The 19,373-nt window shown below is 44.7% G+C and overlaps 1 protein-coding gene across 1 annotated transcript in view; it reads right to left on the bottom strand.

The window, feature by feature from the left end:
• Nucleotides 1-1,899: 1,899 nt before the first annotated feature.
• C10H16orf71 (chromosome 10 C16orf71 homolog) overlaps nucleotides 1,900-19,373 on the bottom strand; it is a 127,142-nt gene continuing 109,668 nt past the window's right edge. The window contains exons 22-27 of the mRNA XM_034783708.1: nucleotides 18,394-18,720; nucleotides 16,485-16,547; nucleotides 13,541-13,594; nucleotides 9,371-9,540; nucleotides 2,835-3,030; nucleotides 1,900-1,976 (exon numbers count right to left, since the gene is read on the bottom strand). Of these exons, the coding sequence (XP_034639599.1) occupies nucleotides 1,900-1,976; nucleotides 2,835-3,030; nucleotides 9,371-9,540; nucleotides 13,541-13,594; nucleotides 16,485-16,547; nucleotides 18,394-18,720 (887 nt within the window). The remainder of the gene's footprint in view (nucleotides 1,977-2,834; nucleotides 3,031-9,370; nucleotides 9,541-13,540; nucleotides 13,595-16,484; nucleotides 16,548-18,393; nucleotides 18,721-19,373) is intronic.

Here is a 19,373-nt window from a genome sequence, read left to right as displayed (position 1 = left end):
CTTGTAAGTATTCTCACACTTCTTATCAAACTGTCTGTACTGGGCTATCTTGATTATCACTTCAAAAGTTTTTTTCTCTTACTTAATTGGCCTCTCAGAGTTGGTAAGACAACTCCCACCTTTTCATGCTCTCTGTATGTGTATATATATCTCCTCAATATATGTTCCATTCTATGCATCCGAAGAAGTGGGCTGTAGCCCACGAAAGTTTATGCTCAAATAAATTTGTTAGTCTATAAGGTGCCACAAGTACTCATGTTCTTTTTGTGGATACAGACTAACACGGCTGCTACTCTGAATCCTAGATGTGACACTAACTGACTTGTGATGTGCTGGGAAAGTCATTTAACCACCACATGCCTCAGTTTTCCCTTCTGCAAAATAGGGATAATGAGATTTTCGTACAGCATAGGAGCATTGTGAGGCTGTATTTACACTGCTTGGAAGACACTAGAGAAAGAAACGTTATTCCCCTGGACTGGAATTCAAGCAGATTGTCGACGTGTCAGGGCAGATCCATGCTCCTGAGATGCAACAGTTCACTGCACCAAAGCCTGCTACCCTCTGGAGAGTGCTCACCATTACAGGCTGCACACACTCAAAATATGAATATTAATTTGTGGTGCAATAGCTCCCGGAGACGTCAGTCAGTACAGACATAACGTGAGAGACAGCCCTGGCCCCTGCAGTTTATAATAGAATGATCACTGGTGCATAAATCATGCTGGCAGCTGCAGAGCCCTTAGGCCAGATTCGCCATTGCCCTACACCTTGTGAAAGTCATTTAAACCTCTGCAGAGTGGGTGTAAAATGCTCCCAAACCAGAGCAGGAGACTTTTCCAGCCCCTTTGCATAAGTGTAAATGATCACACAAGATGCAGGGCCACAGGGTATCAGACACCCAGGACCTTGGTGTGGAAAAAGAAGGTCCAGAAAAGAAGGAAGCGGTACAGGCTGGTCTACTGCTAGTATTAAAAACTGCATGGCTCAGTTTGGTGCTATCAGCAGAATTCTAGCCGTGCTTTGCTTGATTTTTCTTGACTACGCTAGGGACTGCTGCTATGGGAGGAAACCCACACAATTAGTGTCTGCTCCAGTTCAGTAAGAAGACATCTGGCAGGGAGACAGAAATTTGCCTTTGACTGGAGCAAACATAAGGGCATTTGGTGTTTTTTCACATGGCAAAGAAATCTTCTTGGGTAATCGCCTCTTGATCACTGATCGGTCAATGCTGAATGCTGCTCTTCCTGCTCAGTGTGTCTTCAAGTGCTTTTTCCTTGCTTGGAGTAGAGGCGTGATGAACTGATGAATGCCCCATTTCCAAAGATAGACTGCTTCTTGGCACAGCAGGCTGGACCCTGCCCTGCCTTGACAAATTACAGAGTACACTGTTAACAGCTGTATTGCCTTCCCTGGAACATGTGGAAGGAGGGTGTTGAGTGCCAGCCAAATTACTCTCAGCTCCAGTACACTGATGTGTAATCTGGTTTCCGCATGCAGGGGAACACCGATTGTGGGTGTTAACTAGCCCAGCTATGTGATGGAGGCAATGGATGGGACTAGTGACTCTAAGGGAACCCTTCTGCAGACATTGTGTGGGCTGTGTGACCTCTTGAGGAACAGGCACTCTGGGGCCAAACCATCAGCTAATGTAAGTCAGCATGAACTCCAGACTTCATAGGAGATACACTGATTCACAGTGGTCCCTTCATGTCAACTCTTATTTTCTGAAATGCTTTGACCTCTTTCAACCATGCCTGGGGAGGTCTCATTCACAGAGTGTTCAGGATATGCAAATCTATCAACTTGTTAGGAACATGAGAAGTGGGGTTTTCAGGATGGGTTTGTGCCAATTAAACAGTCCTAAGTATTTCTTCAAATCCTTCAGGCAGGTAAACCCTAATCTTCAATTACTCCCATGGATGGGATCATCTGAGTGAACATGGAGATGGATTTCTCTTGGTTTATCCATAAACCTAAGGATTGGAATAGAGAACAACTCTTGAAGGGCGAACTGCATTCCTTGTGGCATCCACACCTTCACTGACTATTTGTTGATGTAGGGGAAGATGTGGATTCTCTCTCTTTGCAAGGGAGCTGCTATCAGAATGAGGCAGTTGGTAAATACTGTGTATGTAACAGAAAGGCCAAACAATAGAACTCTGTACTGGCACAGATCCTGTTGGATACAGAAAAGATACTGCAGAAAAGAGAGCGGCAAGCCACCCTTATGAATTTAGAAAAGCTCTGAAGGAGACTGTCATCATCCTGACCTTGAACATGCAGATCAATCTGTTGAGTGCCCTCAAGTCCAGCAAAGAGGGATGGGGAAGGAGGGTGATTTGGTGACGTGGAGTGGAACTAAATAGAAAAACCTAACTAATCTAATGGGGCTGGAGAATGGTACCTATGGAACCAAAATCCATGTGCCATCTAAAGCTTACTGATTTATTTTAAAAACTACTAATTTGTCTAATAGCTGGTTCAGCAATTTGCATGACAACCAACTCCATACAAGGGAGAAAGATGAGAAGACCACCGAGTTGAAAGTCAAGGGCTCAAAGGGAATTATGACTTACCACTTTGGTGGCTTTGGCCAGAACCAAGGCTGCAATGGGGCCATGCCTGTTTATACATCTCTATCTAGAATTCTGCACAGCCACTACACAACAGCCAAAGCTTTCTACAGGCTTCTGGGCTTTGATGCAGTGTGGAGGAGCCTCCCAAGGGTCACTCTAGACTGGCAACGCTTGAAGAAGTAATAGCAGTGCATATTTGTTTCCCCTGGCATATGTGAGTCTCTCAAACAATTTTTCCTTAACTTGGAGACCCACCGTAAAATCCATTTTGTATTGAGCTGACACCATACTGAGCCCTCCAAAGGCATGGGTCTAGTGTTTGAGCCAGTGTAGGGTCCTCTGGCCCCAATAAATCTACCAGCTTCTTTACAGCATTCTCTCTGTGCAGGCACAACACAAGGGAGGAACCAGAGGTGAGGTAGCTGCAGTGAGCTTCTAAAATTGCAGGCTCCTGAAAAGAAAAGTGGGGAGAGAAACAAATTACACTGATTCATGTTGAGTCTTAGATACACCTGGCAAACTTCCAATGGCTAACAACATCCATACCGTAAGCAAACCCATTGGTCAATCTTCCCTGCTTCCTGCCCTCTGTACACTATAAATGGCCATGATCTCTCTAGACTGAGCTGCAACAATATCCCCCCAAGATCACCAAACCAGCACATGTGCACATGCAGCCCACTGGAGAGTGTATGTTACAGGGCCCACTCTACACCCAATCCTCAGAGAATCTGAGTCTGTTACAGCACCAGCTAGGGACCCTTGTCTGTTTAGCTCAAGCTGTAGCAGCTTTTGCTTTTAGCTCTGGAAGCCCCTGGTTCAATCCAACATGGCAGCTTTCAAAAACAGATACATACATAGATAGGTCTAGTGGTGTTTTAAGATAAATCCTTTGGAAGAACCAAAACAAAACCCATTTCCCCCCGAGAACATTATAATATTCCACTGTGGCATATGTGGTGCATGACCGCACACATCCCCGGTTTCAGGGAATATGGATAGGGAGAGAAGGAGTTCATTCACGGTTGGTAAGGAACACAGTTTGCTACAATGCAGCTTAGACATCATTCTCAACCCTTGTAAATATCTGGAGAAAACTCCCTGTCCAACTAATAGTGAGCATTCCCCAGGGGAAATGTAGTAAACAATTGTGTTGAGGCACGCGAAAGATCAGAATCCAGCTGTGTGTTGGCTCTACAGGCCTGGCAGGACTAAAAAGCAGCAAAACCTTTCCTCCCATACCCAAAAGTCTGAATAGAGGATTCTGAATCTACACAAGGAATAGATATAATGAGTGAAGAGGTACAATTTGTGCATACTGTAGTCATTTGAGTGCAGAGCCACACCCATTGGGTTGGGGCTAAAATCTGAAGGAGAACTTCAGCTCTGTTGATTTGGCCTTCATGTTCATTTTTAGATTAACAATACTAATGATCCTGAATCTACAGCTAAAAAGTACTATTGTAACTAATGTGATTAGAAAACCACAGCAAACATTTATATCATGTGCCATGGGCCAACAGCTACTAAGAATGAAAGGTTACTCACCTGTCCAGTAACTGGAATTCCTCAAGATGGAGGCTGCATGAGAGAATGTGCACATCTATTTAGTCAGCAGTGCCCACAGGTCTGTGCCTGCACCCTTACAGCTCTTTGTGCTTCAGTACAAGGGCCTGCCACTGCTCCATTTCCCTCTCAACCTCAAAGCCCAGCAGGACTCAGAAACTGAGGGGAAAGGAGAGCAGGTGGTGGAGTGGACAATACATCTCAAAGAACTCCAGTCACTGTAGAAGGTAAGTAACCTCTCTTCTTTGAGTTACTGCCCCTATGGGTGCTCCACATCAGGGAATTTATGAGTAGTACCCTCAGCACAGAGGAGGGTGCTGAGCAGGTGATTCAGTACAGGCTGGAAAACAGCTTCACTAAAGCCTTTCATTAGGTCTTGAAAAGCCTTGAAATAATCTGTGTAGGATGGCAGAGGGGGCAGAGCTGCCTTGTCTGGACAGGAGGAGGAGGGTGGTGTCTTCTCCTCTACGCTTAAGTCCTGTTTCTCCAACTCTTCTTGAGGAAGAGAGTCCTGAAGTGCCGATGGCTATTCATCTTTGCAGGTCATTTTGCATGAGGGCACCTTGTAGAGCTGGTCATCATAAGGGATTCAAGGGGTCCAAAAGGCCCACCGAGGGGAGGCATAAAGGAAAGGAGTGGGACCCAGGGTTTCTCCTATCAAAGGTGATGGGTCATATGTTGACTGGTTACAGGGGTCTTAAAGGAGGAGTCTGGAATTGGAAAGGGATGGAATCCTAAATGGAGGCTGAGTCCAAGGAAGTTTCCTCTTCTGTCTCCAGTGGAGAAGCTAAAGGCACCACTACTCATGCTCGGATGGGTACAGGGGACCGAGGAGAGACCGGCAGTCATGCTGGAACTGACAGATAAATCTTCGTATGAGTATGGGATAGCTGGAGGGTATGCCGGTTTTGGTGGGCACTGGTGGGAAATCCCCCGCATACTCTTCAACAGAGGGGATTAGGGCTCTTCCATAACCCAGAGATCCTCATGAGAGAGGAACCTGTATAGTACCAGAGACGATACAGATGGTTGGTCTGTATGCTTTTGATAGCTATGGGTAGAGAGAAATGGTACCAGGTGGGGTGAAGACAACTTTTTTTGAAGAGTCCTTACCCTTTCAGGCGTCCTTCAATTTGGAGGAATCTGATCCGATGAAGCTGCACATGGGGTTGCTTGCTGGAAGGCTTCACGGCAAGCAGCTTAGTAGTAGAAGACTTTCTTGGTGGTGCCAGCATCTTGGTTCCATGACAGCCTTGGCAGTACTCGCACTGGGACATGAGGTCTCCTTGCTCCCTGGTCTTAGTGGTGACTTTTCCCTCCTCTTGGTCTCTCTTAGGGGAGTAGGGTCTCTTACACTTAGAAGACTTCTGGGTGACCAAAGCTGCGCTATGGTCTCTGCTTGCCAGAGCTGAGGAAGCCACTGGAGTACTGTGAGTGACTGAGGCTGAAGTATGGAGGATGGGGAGTCAAGATACTGCTGGTCTCAGCACATCTTACACTTGGTTGGGATGTGAGACCTTCCAATGCAGCGGAGGCAGCTGGAGTGCCCATTACTGAGGGGAAGAGACCTGTGGCAAGTCTGGCAGAACTGGAATCCCAGATTATTGGGCATAACCTACCCGTAAAGACCACAGACTGGCAGGAGCCAAGAGCAGAAAGACCCTGATCGCAAAGAAAAAGGGAAAGGGCAATTCCCCCCTCCCAAAGACTGTGCTATAAAGCATAGTATAAAGATAAGATAAAATAAAATAAAAAAATAAACCAGCTGTGTCAGCTAGCTAGTGGACATTGCAAACTCCATCTCAAACCAGAGTGGTTGGAAGGAACTAGTGGGGTGGTGGGTCAACTTCTTCCTATATGTCCTCATACCAGTGCCCGAGGAGGCATGGGATGCAGGCACGGAGCTGCAGGCACTGCTGACAAAACTCTTTGATCAAGAGTGCACAGGTGTGTGCACCACCTCTGGTGGAGCATTCATGGGGCTGTAACTCAAAGAAGCTGTTCTATGTTAGTATTTAAGATTACAAAGTCAGAATAGTGACCATGTTGCTGTAGATATTAGTTGGCATGTGTGTAACCAATACCTTAGAAAAAGGAAGGACACGCTAGTGGCTGTCATGTTACTGGGAAAAAACGCCAAAATCTGATCTGCCTTCAAATAGTATGTATATGTCAGAATAAACCTAATGTCACCTATGGGCTTAATCCAAAACCCATAGGAGTCCTTCAGTGACTTCTGTGCACTTTGGATCAGGTCCCAAATGAGAAGGAGATGGGAGACCATGGACAGAACTTTTAGAAGGGTTCAGCACTTGCAGTCAGGACCAGGTTTTCAAGTGCTCAGCTCCCATTTAGTCACCAAAATTCATGGCCAGATTTTCAAAAGAACTCAGCACATTGGCTGCACGTGCTTTCCTAGGAGCTGCGGGGCGCTCGTCAATTGAAACATTTGGCCCTTTATTGGGGCCAGACTTACAAAGGTGCCCAGCTTCCATGCAGGCATTTAAAGAGGGCCAGAGCTGCAAAATAACTCAGCAGCCAGCAGCTCCCATTGTGACACTTAGCCAGATTTTCAGAAGAGTCCAGCACCCAAAATGTGCTTTTGAAAATCTACCCCTTTAATTGGGTGCCTAACTGGGAGCTGAGCTCTTGTGAAAGTCTGGCCCCAACTGTGGGTGCTGAGCCCTTGGAGATCTGACCCTGGTATCTTGTGAAAAACTGACTTCATGGCTGAAAGACTCTCCGACATTCTCTATGAATGGGAATCAGAACCTTGAACAGTATACAGTACTTCCTGCTCCCCACTGCTACAGCCAGTCTATTATCTCCACTTTCTCACCTGCTGAAATAATAAAACCCGCTTTTTCCCATGAACAAACAAACAATACTCTGTAATTTTTAAACTCATTAGTCATCGGCTCTTTAAGGGAACTAAATCAATGCTCAGCAGCTGCTCTGGAGAGCTGGAAAAATACAAGAATAAGTCAAGAAGTTCAGATGAAACAACAGCTCTCTAAAGCTTCCCACCCCCTCCATCTCTGAGAGACACTGGATCTTTTTAAATAGCTGTCCAAATACGTGTATGTTTCTGGTGGTCAAAGAAAAATCACCCCCTTTATTTTTTTAAGCTTATGATACACTCAAATTGTGTACAGCTCTCACCACCCACTCCCAATAACCCCACATTCTCCCTTAATGGTGACCTGCAAGGAGTTTTTTGTAAAAGATGGGTTTGTGTCTTTTTTCCCTTTGTTGCGATGCAGAAATAAAGGCTGAGAGTGTTCTTTATTTTCTTTAAAGAAAAGTCCCCTCCCCCCTCCTACTTGTTTGTTACTTTAGAACAGTGGTAGTCAATATGCAGACCACGGGCCAGACACTTTTGAACAGTCAGAGAAATCTTTTAATTTACTTATTATCATCATGATTGTTATTATTTTTGTATTATTTTCTCTGGACTCTGGACCTTGACTATACCTTGACAAAAAATAATTGATTTCCCCTGCTTTCGAATATAGCGACAGGGCAATCTGCTGCAATATCTCGGACAAACCTTATTGAATTAAGTTCAATCTTCCTGAATTAAGTTTAAGTATTTTAGGAGATCATTGTATTAAAAATGAAAATGTTTCTGTGTTATTGTGGGATTGGACGCAACGCCTGGGGGGGGAGACATGGCGGATGTAAACCCTGGAGGCGGTAATGAGCCCCAAAGCAAATGATTTTCCAGACAAGAATGAACTTTTGTTATGTGGGTTTCTCAAAATCTCTAGGGGGAGGTGTATGCAAATCTACCCTCTTTGGCTATGCAAGAACTCAACCATTTGAAGCTTTGCCCTGAGGGTGGGACCTTTGTCTGCTGATCATCTGTTACACAGGGACAGATCAGAGGCCCAAACTGTATAAAGGAGGGACTCATAGATGCAAGGGTGTGCTTGTTCTGAGCCATGGTGGTTATGTACACATAGCCACAGAAAAAACCTTTGGTGGGGTTTGAAGGACTGACTCCTGCCAGAGCTGTTGGAATTGGAATGATCTCTGGTAAGCTTATTAGCATGTGTGTAGGTTGTTTTATGGTTTTTAATATATTTTCCCTATAATGCTCTCACCTTGAGAATAAATGTGCTTGCTTAGAAAGAGCTGTGTGGTACCTTATAACTGTGGCCAAGTACATTGTTTATAGCCTCTTGAGGAGAAAGCAAAGCAGGCCTGCTTGGGCAGTCTGACTTGTTGGGGAATTCACAGGATAGGCAGGGAACTGTGCAGCATGGAAACACCCCAATCAGGAGTGAGTGAGACACGTCTCCATCCAAGAGAGGGACAGCCGGGGAGCTGGAAGCCTGAGTGTGGGTGCCCTAGGTAGACCACAGAGGGGAAATACAGGTGCAGTTGCCCTGAACAGTAACAAATCTCACCTCCAGATTTTTCTGTTTTTTTGCTGGAAGTCTCTCTTGGAAGTCTCAGAGGACAAGTATTGTGAGCTCTCTCACCTTAATGGAAGGGGCAAGAGTGTTGGATCTTTAACAAAGACTTTATCTATCCAAAATGTTATTAGACGGTGATGTTAAATAGATGTTAATGAAACCAATAAAATCCAAAGATTTTTAAAATAAAAATCCCTTCAGGTCTCATTTGCTCAACTTTTACTCTCTTGGCTCTTGTTATGTCATCATTTCACTAGCTCTCCAGTCAGCACAGAGTCTTCCAGGCTAGAGAGAATCTGAAATTTTAATGTTAAAAAAAAAAAAGCAAAAAAATAAATTCTCTCTTAACTGAAAAAACAGTTCAGGCTTCTTTATTATCAAGCAAAAAAGGACACGAGCCCAATTTTGTTTTACTTGCAGGTCATTTTTAAAGACTCTAGAACCTCAACAGTTGAGCTTTGATTGGAAATGTAATAGGACTCATTATGAATTAGGAAGTTTACTTAATAACTGATTCAATTCACGGGAGGTTTCCTCCTAAATGGCATATGCATGTCGCCCAAATGCTCAGAATTTTTCTTTCAGAGAAACCTGGTCTGTTTCTTTGTGCCATGTGATATAGCTCTCTTTCTATCTGACACCCAGTGCAGATTTAATTATTTTGTGGAGTCCACCTGTGATAACCATAGAGGAATCCTGGACTGGAGTTTTTGCTTTAACAGGAATGGATTCTATCAGCACAGTCTGCAGCTGGACCGTTTTAAGTGCTAGTGCAGTAGTAGATCTGTCTGTTTTTTAACAAACCTGTTTAGCTTCAGATGAGAGGAGTCCTAAGACAATGTCTGGTTTCAGGCTTATGTGTTTCATCCCAACAAGGCTGAATTTTTCTAGGTCTAGTTTTCGGAGGATTCTAGCAAGGCTACGAGCCCAGACACCAGGTTTGATCAGCAACACAGTACAAAGAAGCTGGGCTCCTGTAACAAAAAAGCATTACAGTGAAATCAAAGATGTTAGGTACTCACTCTCAGTAATTTTAAAGGCAAACAACGTAACCGTTTGTCAGCTAGGACAGGCATCTAAAGAACAAGGACTTTTAACAGCAGCTGGCATGTAGTCCACAGGACTCTACTGACAGAACCAAACAAGTACAGAATAAGGATGTGGGTATGGTTTAATATTTTAGTTTTAAAATATATCCAGACCAGCCCAAGGCCAGAAGGGTGATTTTATCTGATATCTGAATATCTGTGAGCACTACCTCCAGTTCCAAACATTTTATACCACAAGTTTGTAGATCCAGAATCAATTCATATAAGATCTTCCTGTGGGGTGCTATTTTTGCATATGTTAAACATGATAATCGAATCCCCTTTTCCATGTAATATAAGATCAGGCCAAAGTTACCACAGGGTATATGATGCAATCCTTATGGCAACCATTGAATCCTTATCATTCTTTATTTAGATCCCATATGTTTCTGTTTCCCTACTAGGACTATGTTATTTAGAAGGGCACTGTCAAATAGCTTAGGTCTAAAGGCTCAGATTCTTAAGGGTACTTAGGCACACAACTGCCACTGATTTTGGTGGGAGTTAGATGTCTAAATATCACTGAGGATCTAGGGTGACCAGATGTCCTGATTTTATAGGGACAGTCCTGATTTTTGGGTCTTTTTCTTATATAGGATCCTATTACCCCCCTATCCCCATCCTGACTTTTCACACTTGCTGTCTGGTCACCCTATGAGGATCTGAGCCAAAATCACTTTGCGTGTGACCCAACTTCCCTCTGCAGAGCTGAGAACTGAGCTCAGCATCACTGTGCATATGCCTGAGAGCCACTAAATGAAACTGACTAGAAATGGAAAGTGAAACGGATCAGGCTAGCTTCACTGTCCTCACTGGGTGAAATGCATAAAGCAAACAAACTGCGCAAATGTTGACATTTAAATAACTGCCATCAGTCTCCGTAATTGAAAGCACCATATTATTAGCAGCACAGTTATGATTTTTATCCTGATAACATCTTTTTAAGACTTGTTGGCAAAATGTAATGTCAGAAACAGTGAACTGGGACCCGTCAGCTCCTGGTGCCTAACCATGTCAGCTAGCATAAAGCATGTAATAATAAGTATTGCAGGCTGCTAATACTGTTACCATTATTATCTGTTTATGTACATCAGATGTCACTTTATGTTTTCTATGCACCATGTTACTGATTATACAGACGTCAATGCAATGAAGCATCAGTGATACTACATATAATTTGATGCATGGAGTTATTTTCAAATGGCAAGAGACATGTTATTGATTCATGACACAGAGCAATTTGGAGCCAGATAAATAATAACAACATGCCCCCCATTCTGTATATGTCTCAGTGAGATAAATTAACCCATTTTCTTCTGGGAGCTCTTACATTATAGGATCTTATATTTTCCATACAAAATCCTTGAACAGAAAGGTAAATGCCATAGCAACAGCTTGCTATGCAGAGGCAAACCTCCCTGCTACCCACAACTACTGGTGTATAGAATGGCAATCTAAATTACATATTGTTACATAAGTAGTCATTGTCCTCAAGATGTTTTACTCACCATCTGCTGTGTTTCGGGCAAACATTCCTATTCTTTCTGGTATGTGGTTAACTATATATGTGCTGCATATTTATACGTATGTATATAAATTATCCACACCTGAAGGTATGCACATGTTCTTACCTTCAGATGAGCCTGAGAAACTGACATCTTCAGATTCCCCTAAGAGCCGTACACTGTCCCAGATTCAATCAGTTAACTGCCCTCATATCAATGGGAACTCGCCATGCTGATCATGTGTTTGTAACCTGTCCTTTAAATTGGCTTCTGTACCCAATGACTGGACGTTAGCTAATGTAATGCCAATATTTAAAAAGGGCTCTAGAGGTGATTACAGATTGGTAAGTCTAACGTCACTACCGGGCAAATTAGTCGAAACAATAGTTAAGAATAAAAGTGTCAGACACATAGAAAACCATATACTGTTGAGCAATAGTCAACATGGTTTCTGTAAAGGGAAATCGTGCCTTACTAATCTATTAGAGTTCTTTGAAGGGGTCAACAAACATGTGAACAAGGGGGATCCAGTGGACATAGTGTACTTAGATTTCCAAAAAGCCTTTGACAAGGTCCCACACCAAAGGCTCTTACGTAAATTAAGTTGTCAAGGGATAAAAGGGAAGGTCCTTTCGTGGATTGAGAACTGGTTAAAAGACCGGGAACAAAGGGTAGGAATTAATGGTAAATTCTCAGAATGGAGAGGGGTAACTAGTGGTGTTCCCCAAGGGTCAGTCCTCGGACCAATCCTATTCAACTTATTTATAAATGATCTGGAGAAAGGGGTAAACAGTGAGGTCTCAAAGTTTGCAGATGATACTAAACTGCTCAAGATAGTTAAGACCAAAGCAGACTGTGATGAACGTCAAAAAGATCTCACAAAACTAAGTGATTGGGCAACAAAATGGCAAATGAAATTTAATGTGGATAAATGTAAAGTAATGCACATTGGAAAAAATAACCCCAACTATATATACAATATGATGGGGGCTAATTTAGCTACAACAAGTCAGGAAAAAGATCTTGGAGTCATCGTGGACAGTTCTCTGAAAATGTCTGCGCAGTGTGCAGAGGCGGTCAAAAAAGCAAACAGGATGTTAGGGATCATTAAAAAGGAGATAGAGAATAAGACTGAGAATATATTATTGCCCTTATATAAATCGATGGTACGCCCACATCTCGAATACTGCGTACAGATGTGTTCGCCTCATCTCAAAAAAGATATACTGGCACTAGAAAAGGTTCAGAAAAGGGCAACTAAAATGATTAAGGGTTTGGAACGGGTCCCATATGAGGAGAGATTAAAGAGGCTAGGACTCTTCAGCTTGGAAAAGAGGAGACTAAGGGGGGATATGATAGAGGTATATAAAATCATGAGTGATGTGGAGAAAGTGGATAAGGAAAAGTTATTTACTTATTCCCATAATACAAGAACTAGGGGTCACCAAATGAAATTAATAGGCAGCAGGTTTAAAACAAATACAAGGAAGTTCTTCTTCACGCAGCGCACAGTCAACTTGTGGAACTCCTTACCTGAGGAGGTTGTGAAGGCTAGGACTATAACAGCGTTTAAAAGAGAACTGGATAAATTCATGGTGGTTAAGTCCATTAATGGCTATTAGCCAGGATGGGTAAGGAATAGTGTCCCTAGCCTCTGTTTGTCAGAGGATGGAGATGGATGGCAGGAGAGAGATCACTTGATCATTGCCTGTTGGTCCACTCCTTCTGGGGCACCTGGCATTGGCCACTGTCGGTAGACAGTATACTGGGCTAGATGGACCTTTGGTCTGACCCGGAACGGCCGTTATGTTCTTAAGTTCTTATGTTACTATAGCCCTTATGTAGGCCTCTGGTCTCCCCAAAGGTCCTAGCTGATGTCCCCCATCACTATCTGACTGTTCTCTGACCTTCCCAGGTTTTGCCAATGCTTTTCTAGCCTTTGTTACCTTTTCTGCTGTTCTGTGATACCCTCAGCTCCCATCCTGGTGGCCAAGATTTGGCCAAGTGTCTAAGTTGGTCTTGCTTTAAAGGGGGGTGAAGCCAAACTGCTGCACTGGCTTCATGTACACTCCTAAACTGGAGAAGTGTGTTTCTTTCCTTTGGGTGTGTGGGTGGTTTTAAATCAATACAGCCTCAAGAGAAGCAAATGTCAGGTTCCTGGGATGTGTAGACAAGAGTGTGTATGTCACTGTCTGTGTTCAAGCCCAGGGAAACATCTCGTGCAATTCCAACCCTCATCCTTTTTCTTGGCCCCTGTTGGTATCGATCCAAGCTGGCTCCACAAAGGCCTTGTCAAACCCACTTTCCCCCAGGGGATATTTGCTGAATAACAACTATGTGTAAGAGAGTGAGACAGACAGAGAGAACCCTGCTCTCCTCACCTGCTTGCATGTAGGTGAACAATGACTCTGCGTGGCCTCTCCGAGTCTCTCCCCCTATAGAAGAACAGTGAATTGACTTTAATAAATGAGCATTGCTTTGGGACAACAGTGGGAGTATTGTCATCTCTGCTGTACTGTGACATATGGCAGTTACACAGAGGCTCTTCATGATGTACGCTTTGTTTTCAAATATCACATCAGGACGTACATGGTTTGATTTCAGAAGTGCTGAACACCAACAAGTCCCATCAAAGTCCACATACTCTTCTTACTGAATAGGGAGTATTCTCAGGGACAATTCCCACCCACTTTAGGGCCCCTTTACACTATCAGAGCAGTGTCAAGGGCCTTAGTATAACTGAGAGGCCCCCAAATGAGATCTTATGTACGAATGGTTTTCCTGTTTGACAGGGTACCTTTGATGGCCTACACTGGGCAGCTATGGGAAGCTTAAGGCATATGTGAACCAGGAGCAGCGGATGCTCTCTAAAAGTGTGTGGGGGCCATCAGCACCCAAACCGTGGCCCCACCCCCCTGCACAGCTCCTTCCCCCTGAGGCCCCGCCCTTGCACTGCCCATTCCCCCGAAGCCCCGCCCCTGCACTGCCCCTTCTTCCCATGCCCTCACCCTCATATTGCCCCTTTCCCTGAGGCCCTAACCCCATGCAACTCTCTTCCTAAGCCCCCACCCTCGCACTTCCACTTCCCCCAAGGCCCCGCTCCGCCTCTTCCCCCCAAGATCCTGCCCCCTGTTTGCTCCTCTCTGCCCCTCCACCCTCTGGCTCACCCTTACAGTTGGTAAAAAGTGATGGGGCCAGCTAATTGTCCCCCTTTACTGGCATTCTCAACAGAGGGGCCAGTGGAGTGAATGGGCCAAGGAGACTGAACTCCCTTCAGGCCCCTATAGAGCATCCCTCACTGTCATTGTTGGGATACGTTGCTGGGGAAGCTTGTGCTGCTGCTGCCTGTTTAGTAAAGTATAACTTTATACTTTTGTATAAATAAAGCCCTTCAGTCTCCCGGGCTTTTCAATCTGACTGCTTTAACAAGCATTACATTCGATTTAAAAAGCAAAAGCAGGAAATTCTGTTTGTTAGCAACAGACTAAGTCATTACACTCCTTTTGAATTATAGCATGGTTTCCATTTCCCACAGCCCTTTATCTCGGAGCTGCCTACCTGCTGGATCACTTTCCATGGCTATTTTTTGTTCTGGTAGAATAAGAAGCAGGACTAAGTGACAGATCTGTCCCTGAAGCTCTCTGGTAATCTCTCAGGGTATATCCACACTGCAGCTGGGAGGTGTGATTCCCAGCACGGACAGACAGTCTGGCATTAGCTCAGCTCGAGCTAGTGTGCTATAAACAACGGTGTGGACATCAGGGTATGCGGGGCGGTTCTAGCTAGGTCTGAGCTAGGTGGCTAGCCCACGCTGCTGACTATGCTACAATGTCCACAATGCTATTTTGCATGTGCTAGCTCAAGCTCTCTACCCACGCTGACAATCACATCTCCCAGCTGCAATGCAGACATACCCTTAGTGATCACATCCCCATAGCACCTTTTTTCTTTTTGAGTATTTAGGGAGCCTGACTGTTCTTCTTGGAACTGTGAGTTTTAGCCCTACATTCCTCGACAGCCCTAGATGGGACTGCCCCTCTGTCCAGGACAGGAGGAAGGATGTAAAGAGAAAGGATTATCCAGCAATTAGGGCACTAGCCGAGGAGTACGTCTATACTTACCTCTGGGTCCGGCGGTAAGCAATCGATCTTCTGGGATCGATCCTGGAAGTGCTCACTGTCGACGCCGGTACTCCTGCTCCGCGAGAGGAGTATGCGGAGTCGACGGGGGAGCCTGCCTGCCGCGTGTGGACCCGCGGTAAGTTCGAACTAAGATAGTTCGACTTCAGCTACGTGAATAACGTAGCTGAAGTTGCGTATCTTAGTTCGAAGTGGGGGGTTAGTGTGGACCAGCCCTAGGACTCGGGAGATCTGGGTTTAAATCCCTGCTCTGACACAGATTTCCTATGTGACCCTGGGCAAGTCACTTAGTTCCCCATCTGTGCAATGGGGATAATAGCACTGCCCTGCCTCACATGGAGGATGTGAGGATAAACATATTAAAGACTGTCAGGTGCTTAGATACTATGGTCTTGGGGACCGCACAATTATCAGAGCTGGACAGACAGGAGGGCTGGATGAGCTCCCACTAGAGACTGCCAGGGACCCTTCTGAACTGACTAGAGGGGCTCCTAGAGTCCAAGGTGTCCCCACCCTGTAATCAGTGAGCAAAGGACAGAGTCTGGACCTTGTGATCACCCATGTTGGTCACTTTCAGCACCATTTCATGGGTCAGCCTGAACTTGCACACAGATTGCCTTCCATGTTCTACTCCATCTGCAGAACCGATGGCTTATGCCCACTCCTGATGCTGGTCTATCGAAATGATATTGTAACAGAAATCAAGAGCAAGGATGCAAGTCACTGCCTGGCCCCCCAGTGAAAGCTAATGTGACCCAAGCTGCAGGCCCCTCATGCTGGCACCACCCAGTGAAGGGGTTGCAGTGATCAAATCACCCACACCGGGCCAGCAGCCTGAAGCCCACTAGCCCACAAAAGGGGGAGGGAAGGGTCATGGTTAAGGAGAGGTGTCACTAGGGCACTGATTCAGCATACTCTCTGGCTGCCTCCACAGTAGGACTCCTATGGACCCTGACCTATTAATTAAAGCTGCTCCCATCATGGTACAACACCTTGCAGAGAATGACTGCGATGCTACCTGCTCCCACTCCTTCCTAAACACAGGGGATTGCAAACTGCAGACTGGGTCTAGTAATGCAGTGGTGATGGATATGACAAAAGGCTCCAGAATTATAATTTTTTCAGTATTTATTTTAAGAATAGGGAATAATTTGAAAGCAAACCGAGCCCATATTTCTGGTCTTACCTTCAGCCCTGGAACCTTTGCTATATGGTGGCAGGTACTTCATAGCAGGGCGACGTTTGCAATCTGCAAAGGGAAAGAGATGTGCTTTTTATGACTAATCCTAGTGTGACAGTCACGACTGTTTGTTGAGATCAGGATTGTAACTATATGTACCATGGCAATAGGAGTGGGCTATAAACAGCTGCAAACCACCCGAGGGAAGAATTGTTCTTCAGGATAAAGACCCCCCGATGGAGAAAACAACAGGAGGAAAGAATTCAGAGTGACCCTGTAAAAGAGTTCCTGCTGGCTGCTGGAGTTATGGTTAATAGCAGTATGTGTGCTGCCTTTTTACCACTGACAATGGCCTATCTGGGCAAACTGGCATTGTAACCACCACCTTCCTGTGCAAGCTGATCTTACAGCCTTGCCTGAACCTTTCTTGCACAAGGACTTTAAGGCAGGTCAATGCCACATCAACTCACAGTGGCTTTTATACACTGTTTTGGGGAGATCTAACTTTGAGATGCTGACTTCCATTCCTTTACTGAAGACCCCCTTTTCATGCTCCTCCACTCTGAACACAGAACACCTGAACAGTTCATTTGCAGATCACCACAACAGCATGTGCCTATACTTTCTGACACCAACACAGCTCACGTCTGCTATTCTATTAGGCTGCTATTCTATTAGGCTGCACTACATAAGCACTGTGCATCTGACAGGAGCATATAAACTTGAGTTGGCAGCAATGCAGATGTGCAGAAACAGGAAGAAATAGAGGCGTTTATAAGGAATTTATAATGAGTTTATGGAACTCTGACACCTTCTCCTCATTCAATACACACAGTTCTCATGTGCCCATCTCTGGGTACCCAGAAAGTGGCATTTGATGTTACAGCATATGTGCATTATGGATTATTTACCCTTTGGTGCTGGGAGTCAGGATTTCTTAAGTGACGTGCTGATGGATTTCGTATTAGAGGTAACAGAATGAGCTCCAGGTTTTGCTACTCCAAGGCATCAAATCTGAATAACACCACAGTTTGCAGAGTGATTTGGCTTAAGCAGGTCTGGCTGCACATTCCTTTCCATGGAAGGAAACCAGCAGGTTTACTACACAGATATGTGAGTGCCAGCATGTATCATTCATGTTTGGGGAGCACAACAGCACCATCCATTTTCCATGAGCTGCTTTTCCTTTTGTTCAGAAAGAAATCCTAAACAAAGGATTCAGTGCATCACTGAGTTAGTCCCTAAGGAGTCTGTCTGTATAGGGACACCAGGCACTGGACTGTATGTCTGTTACTTGACATGTTGTCAAACCCTATAGAGGGAGTTATGGAATTGATGGCTACCACGTGTTCTGTCATGTGTCTCAAAGTGATCAATCATTATGCAGCATTTTATGAGATCACATGAATCCTTACAACTGTAGGGTGTGAAAGCTTGTCTAAGGGGTGTGGGAGTGGTCAGAACAAATGACTGGTTGTCATGATTCCTAGATTCTATTCCTGGCTTTGTTACTGTAAGCCCTTCAGCATGCCATTTAGGCTCTCTGCATCTCCATGTCTGCATATATAAACATGCAAAATGGCTATAATACTATTTACCTAGCACAACGGGTGTTGTAAGGGCTATTTAGTGCTTTGAGAACCTCAGATGAAAGGTGCAATGGGGGTACAAAGTTGTGTTAGACTATTAGGGCCAAAACCTACCTCCACGTTCACCCATATGGATCCCAGTGACTTTACTGGAGCCCCGCACATGCACCCAAGTGCAGAATTTGACCCTGAATTAATTTCATTTAATGTGTTTCTTATCCTGCTTGACTGGAACCCACAGCAAAAAGGCTCCTTTGTCTGTGCTCATTAAGCTGCCCACGGCCTGCCTAACTGCAAAGCCTGTTAACAGGAAGAACAACTCCTACCAGGTATGAACTCTTTCTCGGTGAAGAAGAGGACTGCCTGCCTGAAGGCCATCTCTGGGGTCAAGGCCATCACTCTCTGAAGGTCACTGGTGTTAATGCCTGGCTTGTCTCCCAGCAGCGTCAGCTTCTTCAGGGTCTCAGCAAGAACCCCAAAGGCATTGACCCTCCGCAGTGCACAGATGAGAGCTGGGCTGGACATCAGCATATTGATGCTTCTTTGCCAGGAGGTATCTCCCACCTCAAAAGGGGTTACCTCTTTGGCCTGACTCCGAGTGAGATGGGGCAACCACTTGAGGCTCAGAAGCTCAAACCCTGGGTCAAGTCCTTCTGCAAGAAAAGAGAAACCTGTTCATTACTAATTGGTAGCTTGTGTTTCCTAGAGGCTGTTCTCTGCTAGTGTCTTACATTCACACTGGTCTTATGATCTTCTTAGCAGACAGGAACTTCCAAACTTGTTTGGTCTCCATTCTCCCTCCCATCCAGCAGCAAGTGTGATGCAAGGTTTGGAATCACACTGGGCTAAAATTTAGTATATTCAAACAATACAACTTCTCAGAAGTTAAATGGCTAACAATTAGAGCCAGGAATGGGCTACCTAGGAAATAAAGAACCCTGTGCCACATCAACAGAGACACATGGAGATCAAGTGCCGCACTCTGGTTAAAGAAAGGCGTTAATGTACAGCAGGTGAAAGGGATATGTTGGGAATACAATGATATTTAAGTGCTTTGACACAGCATAGTATATAATTATAGATACTGTAACTGCTCTGATAATGCTTCATTTTAAGGGATATTAATTATAGTAATAAACTCCATTGTAACATTGACTTGTCACTAGAATAACTTAACCATTGTTATGTTTGCAAACTAGGCTTGTTTCCTGTGTAGCAAGATGTTTGGAGGTTCAATACATAATTGTATGTCGCTGAGGTTACTATGGGCTAGATTCAGGAACCCATGCATGCAGTGAGTAGTATT

Source organism: Trachemys scripta, chromosome 10 (assembly GCF_013100865.1).
Source record: "Trachemys scripta elegans isolate TJP31775 chromosome 10, CAS_Tse_1.0, whole genome shotgun sequence".
Lineage (NCBI taxonomy): Eukaryota > Metazoa > Chordata > Testudines > Emydidae > Trachemys > Trachemys scripta.
The sequence above is the reverse complement of the archived record's forward strand: the minus strand, read 5'-3'. Positions and strand labels throughout refer to the sequence as shown.